Source organism: Mesoplodon densirostris, chromosome 11, assembly GCF_025265405.1.
Source record: "Mesoplodon densirostris isolate mMesDen1 chromosome 11, mMesDen1 primary haplotype, whole genome shotgun sequence".
Lineage (NCBI taxonomy): Eukaryota > Metazoa > Chordata > Mammalia > Artiodactyla > Ziphiidae > Mesoplodon > Mesoplodon densirostris.
In genome coordinates, this window is record NC_082671.1 from 70,047,280 (window position 1) to 70,068,469 (window position 21,190).

Here is a 21,190-nt window from a genome sequence, read left to right on the forward strand (position 1 = left end):
TGTCCTGTTCAACCAGAGGGGGATAAATGAAACAATCTTTCTCGGCCCCTCTTTATTCCTAATATCCACCCCCATCTCTTCCTCCTTCTCATCATCTCCCCCATCCCCTGAGAAAAGGAGGAAAGAAGAGAAGATAATATAAAAGAAGGGGAAATAAGAGAGTAGGCTAAAGGAGGCATGTGGGTGGTTTTCTGAAGCTGTTTTTACTTGGTCAGAAATAGAAGTAAATTAAAGCCCTCTAAAAGAATGTGGAATGCTATTACACTTTATTGTACTTTACCTCAAGACTTGTTTATAACTGCTAGAATACTCAAGAAGTTCAAAGAAACTTGAAGAAATGCTTCATTTTTTTTTTTTTCCTGCGGTACGCGGGCCTCTCACAGTTGCGGCCTCTCCCGTTGCGGAGCACAGGCTCCGGACGCGCAGGCTTAGCGGCCATGGCTCATGGGCCTAGCCGCTCAGTGGCATGTGGGATATTCCCGGACTGGGGCACGAACCCGTGTCCCCTGCATTGGCAGGCGGACTCTCAACCAATGCGCCACCAGGGAAGCCCAAGAAATGTTTCTTGATTAACATGTCACTGAAAGAGGGTTTTAACTGAATCATTTAGTTAAATAATAATAGTTACCATTTATTGAGTATCTCTTATGTGCCAAGATTACTGAAAGGGTAAATCTAATGCTTTATAGATGACCTGGCACAGTTCCTGGCATGTAGTAGGCTCCCAATGAGTTAGATTAAATATATGTTGAATCTTCACAACAGCCCTAAAAAGTAAGGGGTTTTTTTTGTTCCCATTTTACAGTTAAAGAAACTGAGATTCATAAAGGTAAATAATTAGCCCAAGGTAACATAGATAATAAGTGAATCAGGATTAGGAAGGCAGATAATAATAATTGCAGTCACTGGGTTAATGCCTTACCTAAATTATTTCATTTTATTGTTACAACTACCATACCAGTTAGGTACAATTATTATCCTCCATTTAAAATGAAGAAACAGACACTTAGAATGATTAACAATTTTCCTGAGGTCATATGGCTGGCTGATAAGCCAAAATTTGAACCCAGGTCTAACTCGAAAGCTCTTACACCACTTTACACATTGAGGCTGTATGTGCCTGGGGAAAGGTTAGCATGCTGTCATATGAGACGCTTTGCGGGGATATATCCATTACCCTGGTGAGTTGATCAGTGTTCAGGGCCCTCAGCCTTACAGACAGAGATTTGATTTGGTCATCCTACTGAGCACAAATCCATTTCTCAGGGACAGAATCACATTAATCAAACTCATGAGACTCAACGAAAGATCAGAGGGCCAGTTTACTGATAAAGAAAAATGTAACTACATTTGAAGTTCTTATGACCAGGGCATTCTCTCCTTGTAGGCAGACCTCTATAGGAATCCAAATTTTAATCCAAAGCTATTTACTAAATATGGAATCCAAGCAAAGGGAAATAATTAGATGAGTTAGAAGTGTCTGCCACATAGTAAGGACTCAGTAAATCTTGGTTGTGAATGTTATTGTTAATAGCCAACCACACTGGGGTGGGGAGCGGGGTGGACCATGAATCTCCTAAACTTATATGAAAATTTTTGTATGTGTACATATGTGCATTTTTCTGGGGGAGAGTCTATATCTTTTATTAAATTATCAAAGTGTTAGTGACGTACAGGAAAAGTCAAGAGCCATAAATTCTACATGAAATTCTACACAGAATCCTGAACAGTTTGATGGAGCAAGTAAAATTTGAATTGGCTTGATATTCTCCCAGAGCTAAGGCTGTTATGCTCTGTTGCAATTTATTTTAATTAAGTATAACCTCTTACATTATGAGTCACTTTTTAGGACTTTTTTCTCCCCATATTATCTTTCCTATATGATTTCTTAGCACTTTTGCAGATCCTATCATTTATTTCTTATTTAGTTCATTCAAAATCATCTCCCGGGCCTCCCTGGTGGCGCAAGTGGTTGAGAGTCCGCCTGCCGATGCAGGGGATACGGGTTCGTGCCCCGGTCTGGGAGGATCCCATATGCCGCGGAGCGGCTGGGCCCGTGAGCCATGGCCGCTGAGCCTGCGCGTCCGGAGCCTGCGCGTCCGGAGCCTGTGCTCCGCAACGGGGGAGGCCACAACAGTGAGAGGCCCGCATACCGCCAAAAAAAAAAAAAAAAAAAAATCATCTCCCTTTGGAAACGACATTCTTTTTTTTAAAATTTATTTAATTTATTTTTATTTTTGGCTGTGTTGGGTCTTCGTTGCCGCGTGTGGGCTTTCTCTAGTTGCGGCGAGCGGGGGCTACTCATCGTCGTGGTGCGCGGGCTTCTCACCGCAGTGGCTTCTCTTGTTGCAGACCATGGGCTCTAGGTGCATGGGCTTCAAAAGTTGTGGCACGTGGGCTCAGTAGTTGTGGCTCGTGGGTTCTAGAGCGCAGGCTCAGTAGCTGTGGCACACGGTCTTAGTTGCTCCGCGGCATGCGGGATCTTCCCGGACCAGGGCTCGAACCCGTGTCCCCTGCATTGGCAGGCAGATTCTTAACCACTGCCCCACCAGGGAAGTCCGGAAACGACATTCTTAACACTCAGGCTCTTCACCTGGAGTAATCAATGACAGGCAGTAGTACCTATTCTCTTTTGTGCATAGGGTACCACACTGGTAATAACAAACAATACTTTGCTAAGAAAAAAACATAGCCATACAGCTAAAACCTACAGATTCCTGCTCTTCCTTAGATTATCTGTAAGGGGGTGGAGGCGGAGAGGATTACTTCAATTAGGGGGAAATCCTGTCTCCTTTTACATTTCCCTTTCTGTCAGAACACCCTTTAAAAGTTCCTTGAATTACAGCTTCTTTGAAGATATATCACAAATCTGTGTCTAAAGAGATCTAATTTGGAGGAAACCCAAATTGTCTTCTCTTCCCTTATCCATTCAACAAGAGTTATTGAGTGTCTTTTATATTATAGGTACTTTTCTAGGCACTGGAGTTACTAAAATGAATAAGGATTTAGAGTATAGTTGGGGAATGAGACCCATGAATTAAAAATTATAATGTAGTGTGCTTTAATAGAGTTATATACATAGTGAGATGAGAGGACAGGGGAGGTAGGCTCTATTCTGTTTCAGGGTATCAGGCATGGTTTTCAAGAAGGGATGACACTTGATGGGTGAGTAGGAGCTAACTGAGCAAACACAATAGGAAAGGGGCTTTTGCTTCAGAGATGACTGAGTTTATAAAGGCATTAAGGTATAAGAGGACTTGCTGAAATAAGAAAAAATAAAAGCTTGAGGAGAAAGAATGAGTACAGCTGTAGATAAGTACAGTGGGCCCTTCGTATCCATAGGTTCCACATCCATGAATTCAACCAACCTAGGATCAAAAATAATCAGAATTAAAAAATCCAGAAAGTTCCAAAAAGCAAAATTTGAATTTGCCATGCTCTAGCAGCTATTTACATAGAATTTAAATTGTATTTACAGCTATTTATGTAGCATTTACATTGTATTAGGTATTATAAGTAATCTAGAGATGATTTAAAGTATATGGGAGGACACAATATTGTAAATCAACTATACTTCAATAAAAAAATTTTTTTAATTAAAAAAATAAAAATAAAGTGTATGGGAGGATGTGTATAGGTTACATGCAAATACCACACCATTTTATATAAGGGACTTGAGCATTCGTGAATTTTGGTATCCATGGTTGGGAGGTGGGTTCTGGAACGGATCCCCCTATGGATACCGAGGGAGGACTGTATGTAGGTAGCAGACAAAAAGAAGCAGAAGTTGAGGGACTGTCTTCCTGAGAGCCCTCCTTTTCTTTGTGAAGAAGCAGGCAATGTCATCCGAAGTTAGGGAAAAGAACAGAAAAGAGCACTTAAGGAGACTACTGAAAGTTTGGTAAAGGGGAGGTGAGGTTAACCATATAGAAGAATTACTAGGCAATATGGAGAGACCATCTGTGAGAAGCATTAACATAGCTGTTAAAACTTCTCTCTGACCACTTAGCGAACCCCGACTCTCCTTTCTTGTCTCCTCTTCATAGCAGTTTCTAACTGGTCTACCTGCTGTGGGGGCACCTATCTTTCTATTGCCCAATATTCTCCTTGGTATTTTTGTAACTTCTATGTCTTAAGTACAAAAAATATTTTTGAGCACCCACTGTGTGGCTGGTTGCTACAGAGCTGGATACAATGTCATCTGCCCTTAAAGAGCTTAGTGATAGGTAATAGGCGAGGGATTGAGGGGGAATATAATATGTAAATAATAATAGCACTAAAGGCAGGACATGAAAAATGCACTAAAGAAGCATAAATACAGTGTTTGCAAGTTCAGAGCTCACAGCCCAGCTGAGAATATCATCAGGCCCTCAAGCCCATCTATGTAGAACATAGGATTCTTTTAAGACCTTGAAAACCACCTGTAATGGAGGGTAACCTGGAAGGTTTAGAGTTATTCCATTAAAAAGAGTGGCATTGATCTGTAAGCATTATAGAGACAATTCATCTCTAGCTATTTCATCCAACTGAAAGGGCTTCATTGCTTTACTACCCTTTCAGCTGTCTGAGTAAAGCAACCTATCTTCTGACTTCTTAACTCCTGTCAGTCTCACCTGCCTGGTTGCTACTTTCTTGATAGTGGTTCACTCCAAAACTAACTCTGTTCTTGTTCTCACGTTGGACCTGCTGAATCAATCAATCCTATCCAACCCCAGCCAGCTGGTCCTAACCTGTGAGCCATTTAATCAAGCAGCAGTTTATTTTTTATTTTTTTCAATTGTTTGACTCTGCAAAAATCAGAAGGCACTAACGGACAGCCAACCAACCCATCCCCGTGGTGCCCTGAGTGAAGACAAGTCAGCTTAGATATATGATGTAGTAAAATCCCACCACCTAAGACTCTAAGCAGTGAAATGAACAGCCATCAAAAGGCAGCAGTTTGGGACTTCCCTGGCAGTCCAGTGGTTAAGACTCCGCACTTCCACACAGGAGGTGTGGTTTCGATCCCCAATCAGGGAACTAAGATCCCATGTGCTGCGAGGAGTGGCCCAAATAAATAAAAAATAAAATAAAATAAAAGCAGCAGTTTATATTAGCAGACTCCTTTCCCAGAGAGCTTCATATCCCCATTAACCTACAATCTTTTTAGCCTCGTGTCAATCAGCCACATCGTCACTACACCAAGCCTCATGCTTACAGTAAACATAATCCTGAACTTCATGGAGCAAGCAGAATTTGAATTGACTTGCAACTGAATTCTCCCAAAGCTGAGGCTATTATGCTATACCAAAATTTATTTTGATCAAGTGTAACCTGTTAGTTTAAATTCAGTTCCACTTACTGATGATTTTGAAGCCTAAATTTTCTTCTGCATCAAAGGAGATGATCCTGTGGTTTTCTCCTTCATTCTATTGATATGGTATATTACAATGATGATTTTCCTATGTTGAACCACTCTTGCATTCCTAGAATAAACACTACTTGGTCATGGTCTATAATCCTTTTGATATGTTGCTGGATTCGGTTTGCTAGTATTTTGCGGAGGCTTTTTGCACCTAGGCTTTTTAGAAGGGCTTACTATATTAGGTTTATTAAGAACCTTTCACTTCTTACCAAGTGAGTGTTAGTCCCCTAGGGAGTATATCTCTCAAGAGTGTCAATATTTGTAACTACCTTGCAATCATAATATATTTTTGAATTGATAAGATCATAGTAAGAGTTCATCTTTTCTATATCCTATTTTAGAAGAATAAACTTTAGACATCAGCAATAAAGATATTTCTGAGATTCTTCTCACCTCAAATTCATAACCAGTACAACACTGAAGGCTTCCAATGTACAGTTAATGAATAAGAAGGAGGTTCTCAATCTGCTCTCATTTACATCATAGCATCATGAGGGAGGGTTGGGTATTACTTATTCATTAGACTAGAATAGTGGTTGGCACACAGTAAGCCATTAATAAATACTTCTGATACGTGAATGAATGAATAAATTCAATCTTTGTATTTTGTAAAGAAAAATTGCTTAACCCCGAGATTTATCCTAAAACAGTGAGTAGTGTTTTATTTGTGTTTTTGTTTGTTTGTTTGTTTGTTTTACGGTACGCGGGCCTCTCACTGTTGTGGCCTCTCCCGTTGCGGAGCACAGGCTCCGGACGCGCAGGCTCAGCGGCCATGGCTCACGGGCCCAGCTGCTCCGTAGCATGTGGGATCTTCCCAGAGGGGGCACGAACCCGTGTCCCCTGCATCGGCAGGCGGACTCTCAACCACTGTGCCACCAGGGAAGCCCCTGTGTTTTTTATTTTTATTTTATTTTATTTTTTTATTTTTTATTTTTTATTTTTTTTATTTTTTATTTTTTTGCGGTATGCGGGCCTCTCACTGTTGTGGCCCCTCCCGTTGTGGAGCACAGGCTCCGGACACGCAGGCTCAGCGGCCATGGCTCACGGGCCTAGCCACTCCACGGCATGTGGGATCTTCCCGGGGACCAGGGCACGAACCCACGTCCCCTGCATCGGCAGGCGGACTCTCAACCACTGCGCCACCAGGGAAGCCCCTGTGTTTTTTATTTTTAAAAAATCAAACAAAACATGAACCATTTATCATAGAAATCTCAGAAGCCTGAACTGGGTGGCAATGGGGTACATAGCAGCTCCAAACCTAGCCCATTCCCTGGTTTATGAACAAGCCTCTGCTTGTTTAGAACGCAAACCTACTCAGTCCCCTGCCATACTCCACAGAAAAGTTGCCTTGTAATTGCAGGTAGTACTGTATATAGTCCATATGATGAAACCTGAAAAGGTGTTTTATTAATTCAGTTTTCAGGCAGACCCCAAAAAACCCATCGGGGGACACATTCTGGCTCATGCTTCAACAACAAGAATAAGCTTGCGAAAGGGAAGAGGAGAGCTGAGAATTGCCAAGATTTATGACAGGTAAATATTTCTTATCTTAATCAGATTCTTGTGCATATGGTATTATATAGAATTGCCTCTCCTGAGAGGCTATGATTATTCCACTGGCAGATACTACATGTTTGAATTTCCTTCTCAAAAAGTATTCAATTCATTGGGAAGTCTCTACTACATACTGGGTTCTAGGGATTCGGGGATCTTGTTGACAAATTGACTTGGTCTCTGACCTTCCAAATCTTACAGTGAAGCTAGAAAATGAAATAATTGATTCCAGTTGAAGTGAGGAAAATACAGGAAAAATACAGCATGTGATAGGGATGTTCTTCTTTCTTTCTGCCAGTTTTCTTTTCAGGTTTCAGTTTAAACATCACTTCCTCAAGGAACCTTTCCCTGACCCTTACATTCTAAGCTAATACTCTATATTACACCTTTTATTCTTTCACAGTACTTTACTTACTTAATTAACAGTTATAAGCTTAGATTTTACCAGCAACAAACCTAAAGCGATTAGGTTTAGGGTGGGAGGCATTACCCTCCCCTTCCTGAGCGTTGCTGCTGACCCTTCTCTGTGGACCTCCCCCATTTTTGCCCATCTGTTGTGTTTATCTCTGAGGGGTTGGCAGGGGAGGGTACCCCCACCTTCCCTGCAGCTCTTCCTCAGGAGTCATGACTTTGACTGGGTCTAGAAAGGTTGAGCTGGAAGGGGTGGCCCCTGGTCACTTTCTGAGCACATGTCTCAGAGACCTGGGGCTGGTGGGAGCACTGCTGGAGCTGGATTTCAACACATAGGGTGCCGCTGGGCCAGCTGGTAGGCCAGGCTCCAGGCCTCTAGCTCCAGCTGTTGCAGACCTAGGCCCCTCTCTGACCCGAGAAAGCTCCTTGGGCCCTTGAAGCTGATAAACCAAGAGAGTAAGGAAACATTCTTTTAGAGTGAGAAAGCTAATGTTTCAGCCACTTAGAGATAAACTGCAAAACTAGAGCCTGGCATGGGGCTGGGGCTAAAGATTTTTCTCGAACTTTTCAAGATTTGCAAGTATGCAGCTTGGAAGGAGGCTGGTGGTTTTACTGTTAAAAAAGCAATAGCGTGGCTTTTCCTATAAGGCTTGCATAGTACTTCTTACCCCTCTCCTGTCTCCCCCTGCAAAGGTGGTGCTGGAATGTTCTGGAAGGTCTTGTCAACTTCAGCTTCTCCTGTGGAAACTGAAGCCATTGGGGTTTTCTGTCCAAATTCAAAAGGAGTCATACGTGTGTGTGTGTGTGTGTGTGTGCATATATGTAGATGTACATATATACACATACACTCATTTTATATATATGTATGTAAATGCAAGTATTATATATATACATATATATATACATGTGCAAATATATGAATAAACTTTGACAACATAATTGATGTACATGGTAAAAAATAAATAAAATCAAACAGTACAAAAAAAAGAGTTATAAGCTTAATAAGTTTTTACAGAGAAACCTATTACATATCAGCTGTTCTAGATTCTGGGGATAGAGCAGTGAACAAAACAAAAAGACAAGGCCTTGCCCTCATGGAACTTACATTCCATTGGTAATGATTTATGTAATAAATGTCATCCCCACTAGACAGTAAATACCCTGAGGACAGAAATACTATTCTCTTGCTTACCACTGTATTCTTAGTTCCTCGGACATAATAGATGTATTTGTGACTGACTGATTAGCCAATCCTGGCAACAAGGTAAAGATTTGTAATAACTCTTTACCCTAGGGAGGGAAAAATCAGCCAAAAAGGAATCAGATGAGCTCTTAATCTGGTTTTGGCTATGAATCACAGGACTTACTATGTATTGTCATTGAAAAATATTAAATAATCAGTTCCCCCCTCTACCTGGTTTTTATTCAGACCATTCTGCTTTTCATCATCAGTCCCTGTAGAAGACTGTGATACACATATGCAAGTGCTATGCTTTGTGGAGCTTCAGCAATCTCTAGAAATTTGTTACAAATGTTCTTTGTTGAATTAAGTAGATAGTAGGATTGTTCCATATTTTTACTAAAATTCCTTGGTCTATATCTTGGACAGATTGCTGTGCTTAGAACTTTCCCAAACATTTTTCACTCTGAATTGTAATCAGCTGATTACATGTACATCTCCCTCACTACAGGGACTGAGTCTGGTTCACTAATGTCCCCAACACCTAGCATGGTCCTTGGCACATAGTAAGAGCTCAATAACTATTTGTTGAATTAATAAATGAATGAATTCCATCTACATCTTCAATCATTTGTATATTTAATCAAGTCCTCCAAACTTTTAGGAACAAATAACCCCTGTAGTTTTTACAGTCCTAAGAGAACACTAGGGTTCTGCAGTCTCAACAAAGGATAATTAAAATTATCATAGAAGTTAGTCATGTCAACTTTCCATAAATCTGAATAAAAATAGCAAAACTAGATCAGAACTTAAAATGTGAAAACTTACTTTGCTGTGCATCTTGTACTGCCTTCTTTCTGGTCCCTAAAGATTTCTCACAAAGAATTCTCCTTGACTTTAGAAAAAACTTTTTGGTAGAGAAGACCATGATGCTAAAAATGATAGCTAACACTTACTGAGTGGCTACTATGTGCTAGGCCTGTGCCAAGTGCTTTATTTATTTACTTTTTCATTGTTTTTAAGGACAACCTTAAGAGATAGAGATTATTATCCCCATTTACACATGAGGAAACCAAGGCCCTAAGTAGTTAGGTAACCACTGCCTCTCTACAGTCTATTTTAAACACAGAAGCCAGAATGATCCTTTGTAACACCAAGTCAGAGCATATCTATCCTCTCTTTAAAACACTCCTATGGGGCTTCCCTGGTGGCACAGTGGTTGAGAGTCCGCCTGCCGATGCAGGGGACACGGATTCGTGCCCCAGTCCGGGAAGATCCCACATGCCGCGGAGCGGCTAGGCCCCGTGAGCCATGGCTGCTGAGCCTGCGCGTCCGAAGCCTGTGCTCCGCAACAGGAGAAACCACAACAGTGAGAGGCCCGTGTACCGCAAAAAAAACAAAAAACAAAAAAACCCCACTCCTATGGCTCCCCATCTTAACTCAGAATAAAAGCCCATGTCTCTTCACTGGTTTACAGAGCACTACATGAATGGCCCTATTCTTATTCCTCCTGCTTTCCCCCTTGCTCACCGTGCTTCACACTCAGTGGGCACCTTGATATTCTAGAAACATGCCAGTCACACTCCTCCCTTAGGGCCTCGCCTCTGTGATTATTGCTCTCCCTGCCTGGAATAAGCTTCCCTCACATAGCCCTCTTTCTGGCTATCTCCCTCACCTCCTTCAAGTCTTTGATCAAATGTTACCTTCTCAACAAAATGCCTATCTTGATCTCCCTATTTAAAATTGCAGCTAGCCTTGTCCCAGTTTCCATACTTCCAATCTCCCTTATCCAACTCTATTTTTTTCTTTCCCTATAGCACTTATTTTCTAACATATCACATATTTATTTATTTATTATGTCCATTATTTATTGTCTGTCTGTCCTTCCCCCAAGTATAAGTTCCACAAGGCCAGAGATCTTTGTCTATTTTTTTCACATACGGATCTCAAGTGCCTACAGCAAGGATATAGGAAGTGCTCAGTAAATTTTTTTTCTTTTTTTTTTTCAATTTTTGACTGCGTTGGGTCTTCGTTGCTGCATGCGGGCTTTCTCTAGCTGCAGCAAGCAGGGGCTACTCTTCGTCGCGACGTGCATTGCAATGGCTTCATTATGGTGGCTTCTCTTGTTGCAGAGCATGGGTTCTAGGCACACAAGCTTCAGTAGTTGCAGCACGTGGGCTCAGTAGTTGTGGCATGCAGGTCCTAGAGTGCACGGGCTTCAGTAGTTGTGGCGTGCGGGCTCTAGAGCACAGGCTCAGTAGTTGGGGCGCACAGGCTTAGTTGCTCCTCAGCATGTGGGATCTTCCCGGACCAGGGTTCAAACACCCCCCTGCATTGGCAGGCGGAGTCTTAACCACTGCACCACCAGGGAAGTCCCAGTAAATATTTTCTTAATGAGTAAGTGAATGGACTTGCCCCACATCACAAAACCAATAAGTATTGGAGCCAGGATTAGAATCTATGCTGTCTGAATCTAGGGTCTACACTTTTAACCACTACACTATTTCTTAGTTTATTAAGGATTATCTATTCAAGGTAGTAATAGCTAGTCTGCTATAGCTACTCCCATGGCTTCAACTACTACCTTATACAGATGTAAAAGAAAGACATTTCTTGTTAAAACAGAATTCCCCAAGAATTGAGCAGAAAAGGGTTCTCATAATTCCCAGGAATACAGGAGTGACTACAAAAGGGAACCTAGCCTTTTTCCTTGAATAGCCTATAGTTACTGCTTCTGTAAGTAACTATAACTGGCCCTCAAGTGTATATTTTCTCTCTTTAAAACTGTGAGTGAATAAAAACCCCATTTATTTTATTCTACTTAGCATATCTGAGATCAGTGAACATTAAAACTCTACTGAATTCAAAGGAAAATCAAATTTTAAACAATTACAAAAAATGAAAAGGCATACAAATGGTCAAGTTTCTAAAGTCGTTGTTTTTTATTCTGTTTCAAAACCAAAACAAACAAACAAGCAAAAAACCCTGGTTCAACTTTGCAGATACTTTGCTTGGCTTCCCTCTTTCTCAACTCCTTGTCTTCCTGCCCTTTTTAAGTGGCTACTTTCCATCAAAGTCAAAAAGTTATTTTCTAATTCCACTCACGCCTTCTTATTCTTCAACTCCAACTTCAGTCTAGCAAGACCTACTTTATCTATAGCTCATGTTCTATCCTCCAGGGAGATTCCTCTGCTCTTTCTTAAGGGAAGTAAACTTACCCATGGTGTGCTCAAAGTATACTAGCTAATCTGCACCCTCCAAACAAAACAAAACAAACAAACAAAATCAAAAAACAAAAACCAATTTTGCATGACAATATAGCCTACTGATTAAGATCATGAGCTTTGGAATCAAATACCTTAGTCTCTAATCCTGGCATCTTCAATTCCCAGCACTGTGACCTTGATCAAATTACTTCTCTGAACCTCAGTCTTCTCATCTATAAAATGTGGATAATAATACATACACAACAGAGTAATCGTAAAGTTTAAATGAAATAAGGGAGCCTGACACATAATAGTAAATACTAAATAAATGGAAGTTATTAATATTACCATACAGTCACCATAACCTGAATATAATAACAGCACAAAGTAGCAGTAGGCTCTCTCTCTCATGGTCAGTGATTTTCAAATTCCTATTTTTAGTCTAACATTTTATTCAAGTGTTAGATATTCATTTCCAACTACTTGCAGACCTCCTCTACATCAATGCCCCACAGGTATCTCAAGCTCAACATATCTAAACCTAACTTCTTATTCTTCCTCTCTTTCTTCTTTTTTTTTTTTTTTTCTGGTATGCTGGCCTCTCACCGTTGTGGCCTCTCCTGTTGCGGAGCACAGGCTCCGGACGCGCAGGCTCAGTGGCCATGGCTCACGGGCCCAGCCGCTCCGCGGCATGTGGGATCTTCCCGGACCGGGGCACGAACCCGTGTCCCCTGCATCGGCAGGCAGACTCTCAACCACTGTGCCACCAGGGAAGCCCTTCTTCCTCTCTTTCTTATACACAAAACAAGCTTCTCTATTCCTACTCTTTTGTTCATGCTAGAAATGGAATACCCCCATTTCTGCCTCAAAGCCTTCTGTGAAGTCCTCTATTATCTATGAAATCTTTCCTGATCAACCTAGCCTGCATAACTTCTCCTTTCCTTAGAGTTCTGTAACATATACTGACTTTATGGAACCTAGCTTACTTTGCATATTTGTTATGTCATAGTTCACCTTTTAGGCTTCTTGATAGTAAAGACTCTGTCTCATTTTTGTAAATTCTGTGGGGTCTAGTACATGCTAAAGTATGATTTTCAAAGAGTTAAAAACATCACTTTCTGCAAATAAGCATAAAATGGACGTGTCAAAGATTTTATTCAACTCCTTAATTAATGAGGAAACCACTGATTCAAAGGATAATTTGAGGAACAGAGATTTATGTAGTCAGTCAAAGCAATGCTGAAATAAATTTGCTAATAGATGCAAAACTGGTTAATATCCTACCAGGCAATAAATTGTAACATTTGAAGTTGTCTTTTCTACTGGAGAGAAATCAATTATTTCTCTATACAATGAAATTCATTTCCATTGCTATAGACTGGCATCATAGAATAATCTGCATTGTTACCAGTTTTCTACAAATTAATCTCTACTCCTATAGAGCTGTAGAATAAATTAAAAGGTAAAATTTAAAAGAGCATGAAATCATGACTCGTACAAGTATAAAATGTCAAAGATTTTATTTAACTCATTAACTCATGCAGGAACCAATAAGATTTTATAACCAGATCAAAGGAAAAATCAAATTACCACACATATGTAGTCAAACAAGTAATGCTGAAATGCATTACAAATTGATTAAAAAAAATGGGTCAGTATCCATAAGACAATAATCAATTGCATTCCTCCTCACACAATTTACATTTCTATGAACTAGGATAATTTGTATTACTCATAGTTTTCTACAGCTCATGGAGTTGTAAAACAGCTCAAAGACAAAGCCACGGAGTCCTCATAGACTTGGATAACCTGGAAGGATGTGTTTGGCAACCTATTTTTTCGCTGAAGGTACTCAGTTATCTTTTAGTTCATTTCAAAGTCTTTCATGGTTTTTGCCTACATTAGTCTAGTCAATGGAAATGTGCACACCCATTTAAAAATTTTTATTGAGGTATAGTTGATTTACAATGTTGTGTTAATTTCTGCTGTACAGCAAAGTGATTCAGTTAACATATATATATTCTTTTTCATATTTGTTTCCATTATGGAAACAGGATATTGAATATAGTTCCCTGTGCTATACAGTAGGACCTTGTTGTTTATCCATCCTATATATAATAGTTTGCATCTGCTAATCCCAAACTCCCAATCCTTCCCTCCCCCATCCCCCCTTGGCAACCACAAGTCTGTTCTCTGTATCTGTGCGTCTGTTTCTGTTCATTTGTGTCATGTTTTAGATTCCACATTTAAGTGGTATATGGCATTTGTCTTTCTCTTTCTGATTTACTTCGCTTAGTATGATAATCTCTATGTTCATCCATGTTGCTGCAAATGGCATTATTCTATTCTTTTTTATGGCTGAGTAATATTCCATTGTGTATGTATGTGTGTGTGTGTGTGTGTATACACACATATACATATATATATACACTACATTTTCCTTATTCATTCATCTGTCAATGGACATTTAGATTGTTTCCATGTCTTGGCTATTGTAAATAGTGCTGCTATGAACATAGGGGTGCATGCCTCTTTTCGAATTATAGTTTTGTCTGGATATATGCCCAGGAGAGGGATTGCAGCATCATATGGCAATTCTATTTTTAGTTTTTTGAGGAAGCTCCATACTGTTTTCCATAGTGGCTGCACCAATTTACATTCCCACCAACAGTGTAGGAGGGTTCCCTTTTCTCTATACCCCCTCCAGCATTTGTTATTGGTAGACTGTTTTTTTAAATTTTTATTTATTTATTTATGGCTGCGTCGGGTCTTCATTGCTGCACGCAGGCTTTCTCTAGTTGCGGCAAGTGGGGGCTACTCTTCATTGCAGTGAGCAGGCTTCTCATTGCAGTGGCTTCTCTTGTTGCGGAGCATGGGGTCTAGGCACGTGAGCTTCAGTAGTTGTGGCACGCGGGCTCAGTAGTTGTGGCTCGCGGGCTTAGTTGCTCTGCGGCATGTGGGATCTTCCCGGACCAGGGCTCGAACCCGTGTCCCCTGCATTGGCAGGCAGATTCTTAACCACTGTGCCACTAGGGAAGTCCTATTTGTAGACTTTTTAATGATGGCCATTCTGACCAGTGTGAGTTAATACCTCATTGTAGTTTGATTTGCATTTCTCTAATAATTAGCAGTGATGAGCATCTTTTCTTGTGCCTATTGGCCATCTGTATGTCTTCTCTGGAGAAATGTCTCTTTAGGTCTTCTGCACATTTTTCGATTGGGTTGTTTTTTTGTTATTGAGTTGTATGAGGTACATACCCATTTAGAATCAGATAAGCCTTTAAGGGTCTGCTACACTGTAGCAGGGTCTGTGCACTGTAAGAACACACAGTTACCCCTTTTTGCCTATTTCCAAGTGTGGGGTAGTTCTTCTTGATGTTTAGAACCTTACATATAGAAGTTGTTCAATAAATGTTTGTGATGGTTGATAATATTTGTAGGAAAATTCTGTAGTCCACATTTAGCTGTACCAACTCACGTCTCTGGAGACTCAGACTAATAGGAGTGTGATGCTGTGACATGAATATAGTATTTATAGAAATAGAGCTTTTTATAAACTTCTGTTCTTTTGTATTCTGTTAGCCCCGAGATGCCTGAAAATGAAGCCACCTTCGCAATAACTGCTGGAGGAATTGGGGATGCCAAGGAGTAGGTGGCGAATTGATGCAAATTGCTTCTTAGTGCTTATTAGGAGCTGAAGAAATGGAAAAGCAGTCTCAAATTTCAGATCTTGAAGTAAGAGTCTGTTTTTTTTCATGTGTTATTAAAGGAAAGTCAGCAAAAGAGAATTAAATCATATTTATCTTAAAGGTCTCTGATTTACAATAACTACACATTGTATGTCGGTTCAAGAATATAAATATATATATGAATGAATAAACCTTTTGAAAAATAGTTGGGGAAGGGGTACCTCACTTTAGCTTCCCAAAGTGAGCCACTAAGCAGATGGCAAGTCTAAGAGCTCAGAAATGTCTCCTCCTCCTACAGCTGCCCCCCAAACACTTACAGAAGTGAATACACTTCCAAAGGAGGGAGACATTTAAGGGAAGAATGTTTACAGGACACCAAAAGAGCTTTTTTATTTATGATATCAAACTATATGTTCACATTTATAGCAACAGAAAAGAAACATTAAATTAAGCTAAATTTTAAATCATTTGACTTTTCGACAAGTTGAAATTACTTTTTAAAAATGTTCTTCTGATACATACATATTTTACTGGGAAGATAAAAAGGAAGGTAATTAGGAACTTTATAATTTTGGGTGGTCAAGATAGCATGACTTTTATATTTTAAGTTTTGGGTAGAGAATTCAGAATCTTCTTTAAAATATTAAAGTTAATTTAAATGTAAAATTTCTAGATACTAATTTTATAAATGTATAAAAAATATTGGTTTTTCTAATTAAATGAAAATAAAATCTAGTTTTCAAAATGTATGTATGATAAAAATATTTATTAATTAAAACTCTAATAATATTTACAGTGACAATCTTTATAGATCTCAGAAATATTTAATATCTTATGTTGCATCCACTTGTATGAGAATTCAAGTATCGAAAGTACCATTTGTTACAAAAGGTATTTGACTATCCATTAAGTCATTCACTCACCAATTGTATATTGAATGCTAAGTGCTAAAGAATCTACAAAAGAAGTATGGTTCCTGCCCTCAAAGAATGTGTATACTAGTTAAGAGAAAAGACTAATATTTACGAAAGGATGAGAGGACAAATGATTATAATTAATTTGGATTGTGTGATTCCAAAAATCGGAGAGGAAAGGTTAAGCTGTAGGACAGCATGTGCAAGTATAGAAGCTGGAATTTGGAAACAAAGAGACCAACCTGGCAAGCAGAAATTGTTCACAGTGTGGAGTTCTGGGAAATAAGAGCTTTTTAACTTTATAATTTTTAAAGCTCAGAAGCTGCTCCTCTGAATAAGCAGACGTTAAAGTAACTGTGAAGCAGATTTTCTGTATTCTGCAAAGTCAGTTAAACGCCTTTTCTTAGTATGCAAATATAAATGCACACTTTTTACTGGGGAAGGGAAGGTTTTGCTACTTGATAAAAACAGCATCTACTAGAGATTCCCTGGTATGCCAAGTCCTGGAGAAGGAATGGACTAATTTGTATAGGAGCCCAGAGCTGTTTGATAGGAAAGGAAATAAAACTCCCAAGATTTGAATTTCAGAAAAATTTTCTAGGTTAAGCTGAGTACCCCCCTGACGAGGATAATTTACCCATTGGTGTAGAGTTGGAAACCAGGGCTCAACACAAGGGCCTACAGTTCTGTGGGGAAGGCTGGTTTCAATATGGCACGTGGCTAAGGCTGGAAATCTCTCTGGGTCCAGCCACTCTGATATGTCCTGCTTTGGAGAACAGTAGCTGAGCATGTGAATGTGAACTAAAAAGCTGTAAACTTGGGGCTCAACTTTGGGACAGCATAGCAGATTGTGCAGTGCCCACTGAACTTTTCTAGATCAGGGTTCAATTTGCCACCAATGATCAAAGCATCAGGTCTTTCCAGTCCTCCCTCTCCATCTGACTGTACAAATAGCTTTGGCTTATTCCAAGCGAGAAAGAGAGACTCAAAAAAGAGATGTTGGGCTTCCCTGGTGGCGCAGTGGTTGAGAGTCCACCTGCCGTTGCAGGGGACACGGGTTCGTGCCCTGGTCCAGGAAGATTCCACATGCCGCAGAGCGGCTGGGCCCGTGAGCCATGACCGCTGAGCCTGCGCGTCTGAGCCTGTGCTCCGCAATGGGAGAGGCCACAACAGTGAGAGGCCCGCGTACCGCAAAAAAAAAAAAAAAAAAAAAAAAAGAGATGTTATTGGTCAGTACTCTTTTAGTCACAAGCCACAGAAACTCAAACTAGCAAATGCAAGACGTGAATTCATTGGCTCAAGAGAGTTTGAAAAGTCCAGAAGTAAAGCTGACTTTAGCCACAGCTGGAGCCAAGATCTCAAAGAGAATCATCAGGACTTTTCTCTCTGTCTCCATCTCCTGCTCGGCTCATTTCCATGCTGCTATTGTTCTTTGACACGCTTTCCCCACATAGTAAATAGCCAAGATGCTGCTTGTATCTCTAGGCTTATATCCCAGCAAGTTAGAAGACACACTAGAAAAAGCATGCCTTTTTCTTCCACAGATGATTCATTCTGTGGAAATAAGCAAAAACTACCAAATGAGAACAGAGGCTATTTACTCAGAGTTTGCTACAGCAAGAGTCAGTGACCTTCATTTGCTTTTGGCAGAGACTCAAAGGCAGGCAGAGGAATGGGAAAGCTTTATAGAGAAAAATAGGAAAGGCCTCAGGTATGCTCTGATTGGAGGTTGTTGGCATGGGAAGTTGGAGGATTAATTTGATAGAGATGCAGAAAATGGATAAAGGAAATAATACTGGCATCAGGGAGATAATTTAGGAACGGTTATGATAAATCAGTTGTGAAGTGATAAAGAATGTGACTGGGGGGACTTCTCTGGTGGCGCAGTGGTTAAGAATCCACCTGACAAGGCAGGGGACACAGGTTCGAGCCCTGGTCCGGGAAGATCCCACATGCTGCGGAGCAACTAAGCCCGTGCGCCACAACTCCTGAGCCTGTGCTCTAGAGCCTGCAAGCCACAACTACTAAAGCCCGCGTGCCTAGAGTCCATGCTCCGCAACAAGATAAGCCACCGCAATGAGAAGCCCACACTGCTTAAAGAAGAGCAGCCCCCGCTGGCTGCAACTAGAGAAAGCCTGCACGCAGCAAAAACACCCAATGCAGCCAAAAATAAATAAATAAATAAATAAACTTTAAAAAAAAAAAAAAAAGAATGGGACTGGGGTGATAGCAATGAAATGGACAGTTCAAAAAGGTAGTTAAGATTTGGTGTAAGATTGAATATAAAAAGAGGAAGAGAAGGCAGAGTCACAGGTGACTTGGCAAAGTTCTTTAACCTATGAGGGGAGATTATGTTTGTATCGTGAACACGAATGAAGAAGTGTAGAATAAAGATTAGGTATTTTACCTGAGAAGGTTACCTTGTATTAGTTTGCTAGGGCTGCCATAATAAAGCACCACAAACTAGATGGCTTAAACAACAGAAATTATTGTCTCACAGTTCTGGAGGCCAGAAGTCCAAGATCAAGGTTGGTTCCTTCTGAGGGCTATGAGGAAGAATCTGTTCCATGCCCCTCCCCTAGCTTCTGGTGGTTTCCTGGTAATCTTCAGCATTCCTTGGCTTGTAGAAGAATCGCCCTGATCTCTGCCTTCATATTCACATGGTTTTCTCCCTGTGTGCATGTCATTGTGTCCAAACTTCCCCTTTTTATAAGGATACCAGTCGTATTGGATTATAGGCCCACCCTACTCCAGTAAGACCTCAGCCTAACTAATTACATCTACAATGACCCTATTTCTAAGTAAGGTCACATTCTGATTAATTGGGAGTTAGAACTTCAACATATAAATTTTAAAGGGGACACAATTAAATAACAGTAAGAATCAGGTACAGTTAAGAGTCAGACACCAGGATGCACAAGATACTGCTTGAACTCAATACCTGCTACAATCAGAAACATGGAAGTCAAGATCTGGGGAAACCTAGTACCTATTTAGAAAATGAAGAGATTGAAATAGATGATCTCTTCCATCCTTTCTAACTTTCCTGTTCAATCATTCCTTAAAGAACAAAGAACAGGGAGTTCCCTGGTGGCACAGTGGATAAGACTCCACACTCCCATTGCAGGGGGCACGGGTTCAATCCCTGCTCAGGGAACTAGATCCCACATGCATGCCACAACTAAGAGTTCGAATGCCACAACTAAGGAGCCCTGGAGCCGTAACTAAGGAGACCACCTGCCGCAACTAAGGAGCCTGCCTACCACAACTAAGACCCAGTGCAACCAAATAAATAAATAAATAAATATCTTTTTTAAAAAAAGAAAAGAACAGAGAACAAACAAGGACAGAAAGCCAGGAGATCAGAATAGGGTGGTCAAGCCGAAAATAGGGAATACAATAGACTAGACTCAGAGAAGGGATATCTTTCATGGAGAGGAGAGGGATTGGGACCTTAGACACCAAGTTGCAGCCAGTCAAGTCTCCTTCACCTGACTCAGGATTGTTGGATGTTTATCATTTTTTTTGGTTGCACAATTTCCATTTATCCATCATAATAACACCCTGGTTTTCTTTTAAAGAGTCACCTCTCCACAGTTCATGTAGTCTATCCTGAGACACTGGATACTGAGTGACAGTCACAAGGATGAGAGCATGGGTTAGAGGCCACTAGTACATGCAAGGACAGCAAGGGCAGTAGGGCCAGCAGCAGTGGCATTGACCTGAACAAGCTGTTCCTGCTGTTAGACTGCAGGTTTCTGACTCCTAAACTGCAGAGTTGCTTAGACTCCTGTCCATTCCTATGGTGGTTCTCCAGCCTCCTGCCAATTCAATGACTCCTAATGTCCTTCTGATAAATTTCTCTTTGCTTCAGTAGCCAGAGTTGGATTCTATTACTTGCAATCTAGAACTCCACCCAAGGTGACACCCAAATGCTGCTTCAGGGGACCAGAAAAAAGGAAGCCAGGAAGGGCTTACTTAACAGTCAGGTGGATGATTCCTTATTATTCTTATACTTTTCTATACCAGTCTTCAATATTTTATTTATTTTTTTATGTTTGTTTATTTATTTTTTGGCCGCACTGGGTCTCCGCTGCTGCACGTGTACTTTCTCTACTTGCGGCAAGCGGGGGCTACTGTTCATTGTGGTGTGCAGCCTTCTCATTGTGGTGTCTTCTCTTGTTTCAGAGCATGGGCTATAGGGGCACGGGCTTTAGTAGTTGTGTCACGTGGGCTCAGTAGTTGTGGCTCGCGGGCTCTAGAGTGCAGGCTCAGTAGTAGTTGTGGCGCACGGGCTTAGTTGCTCCTCTGCATGTGGGATTTTCCCAGACCAGGGTTCGAACCTGTGTCCTCTGCATTGACAGGAGGATTCTTAAGCACTGTGCCACCAGGGAAGTCCCTACCAGTCTTCAATATTTTAAAAGGAAAGTTGTTGACGAGACTATTAGTCAGGGCTTCCCTGGTGGCGCAGTGGTTGAGAGTCCACCTGCCGATGGAGGGGACACGGGTTCGTGCCCCAGTCCAGGAAGATCCCACATGCCACGGAGCAGCTGGGCCCATGAGCCATGGCCGCTGAGCCTGCGTGTCCGGAGCCTGTGCTCCGCAACGGGAGAGGCCACAGCAGTGAGAGGCCCGCATACTGCAAAAAAAAAAAAAAAAAGAGAGAGAGAGAGACTATTAGTCAGAATTTTTCTTGGCCGAACTCAAAATAATAGTGTCTTAAAATCGAGGTTTGTTTTTTTCTCATAGACAAGAAATCTGAAGCCAGGCAGTCCAGAGCTATTATAGTGGCTCTACTTTGTCATCAGGACTCCAGGCTTCTGCCTTTCTGC

At 40.9% G+C, this 21,190-nt stretch overlaps 1 protein-coding gene and 1 non-coding gene across 3 annotated transcripts in view; one reads left to right on the top strand and one right to left on the bottom strand.

The window, feature by feature from the left end:
• DMC1 (DNA meiotic recombinase 1) overlaps positions 1–16,005 on the top strand; it is a 42,740-nt gene extending 26,735 nt beyond the window's left edge. For both annotated transcript variants that reach the window (XM_060112360.1, XM_060112361.1), the window contains 2 exons: positions 6,821–6,937; positions 15,338–16,005. In XM_060112360.1, the coding sequence (XP_059968343.1) occupies positions 6,821–6,937; positions 15,338–15,407 (187 nt within the window). In that variant the 3' untranslated portion in view covers positions 15,408–16,005. The remainder of the gene's footprint in view (positions 1–6,820; positions 6,938–15,337) is intronic.
• Positions 4,776–4,927, bottom strand: LOC132499657 (small nucleolar RNA SNORA79). Its single transcript, XR_009533892.1, has one exon. It is a non-coding gene; the product is annotated as a small nucleolar RNA SNORA79 (small nucleolar RNA).
• Positions 16,006–21,190: the final 5,185 nt, after the last annotated feature.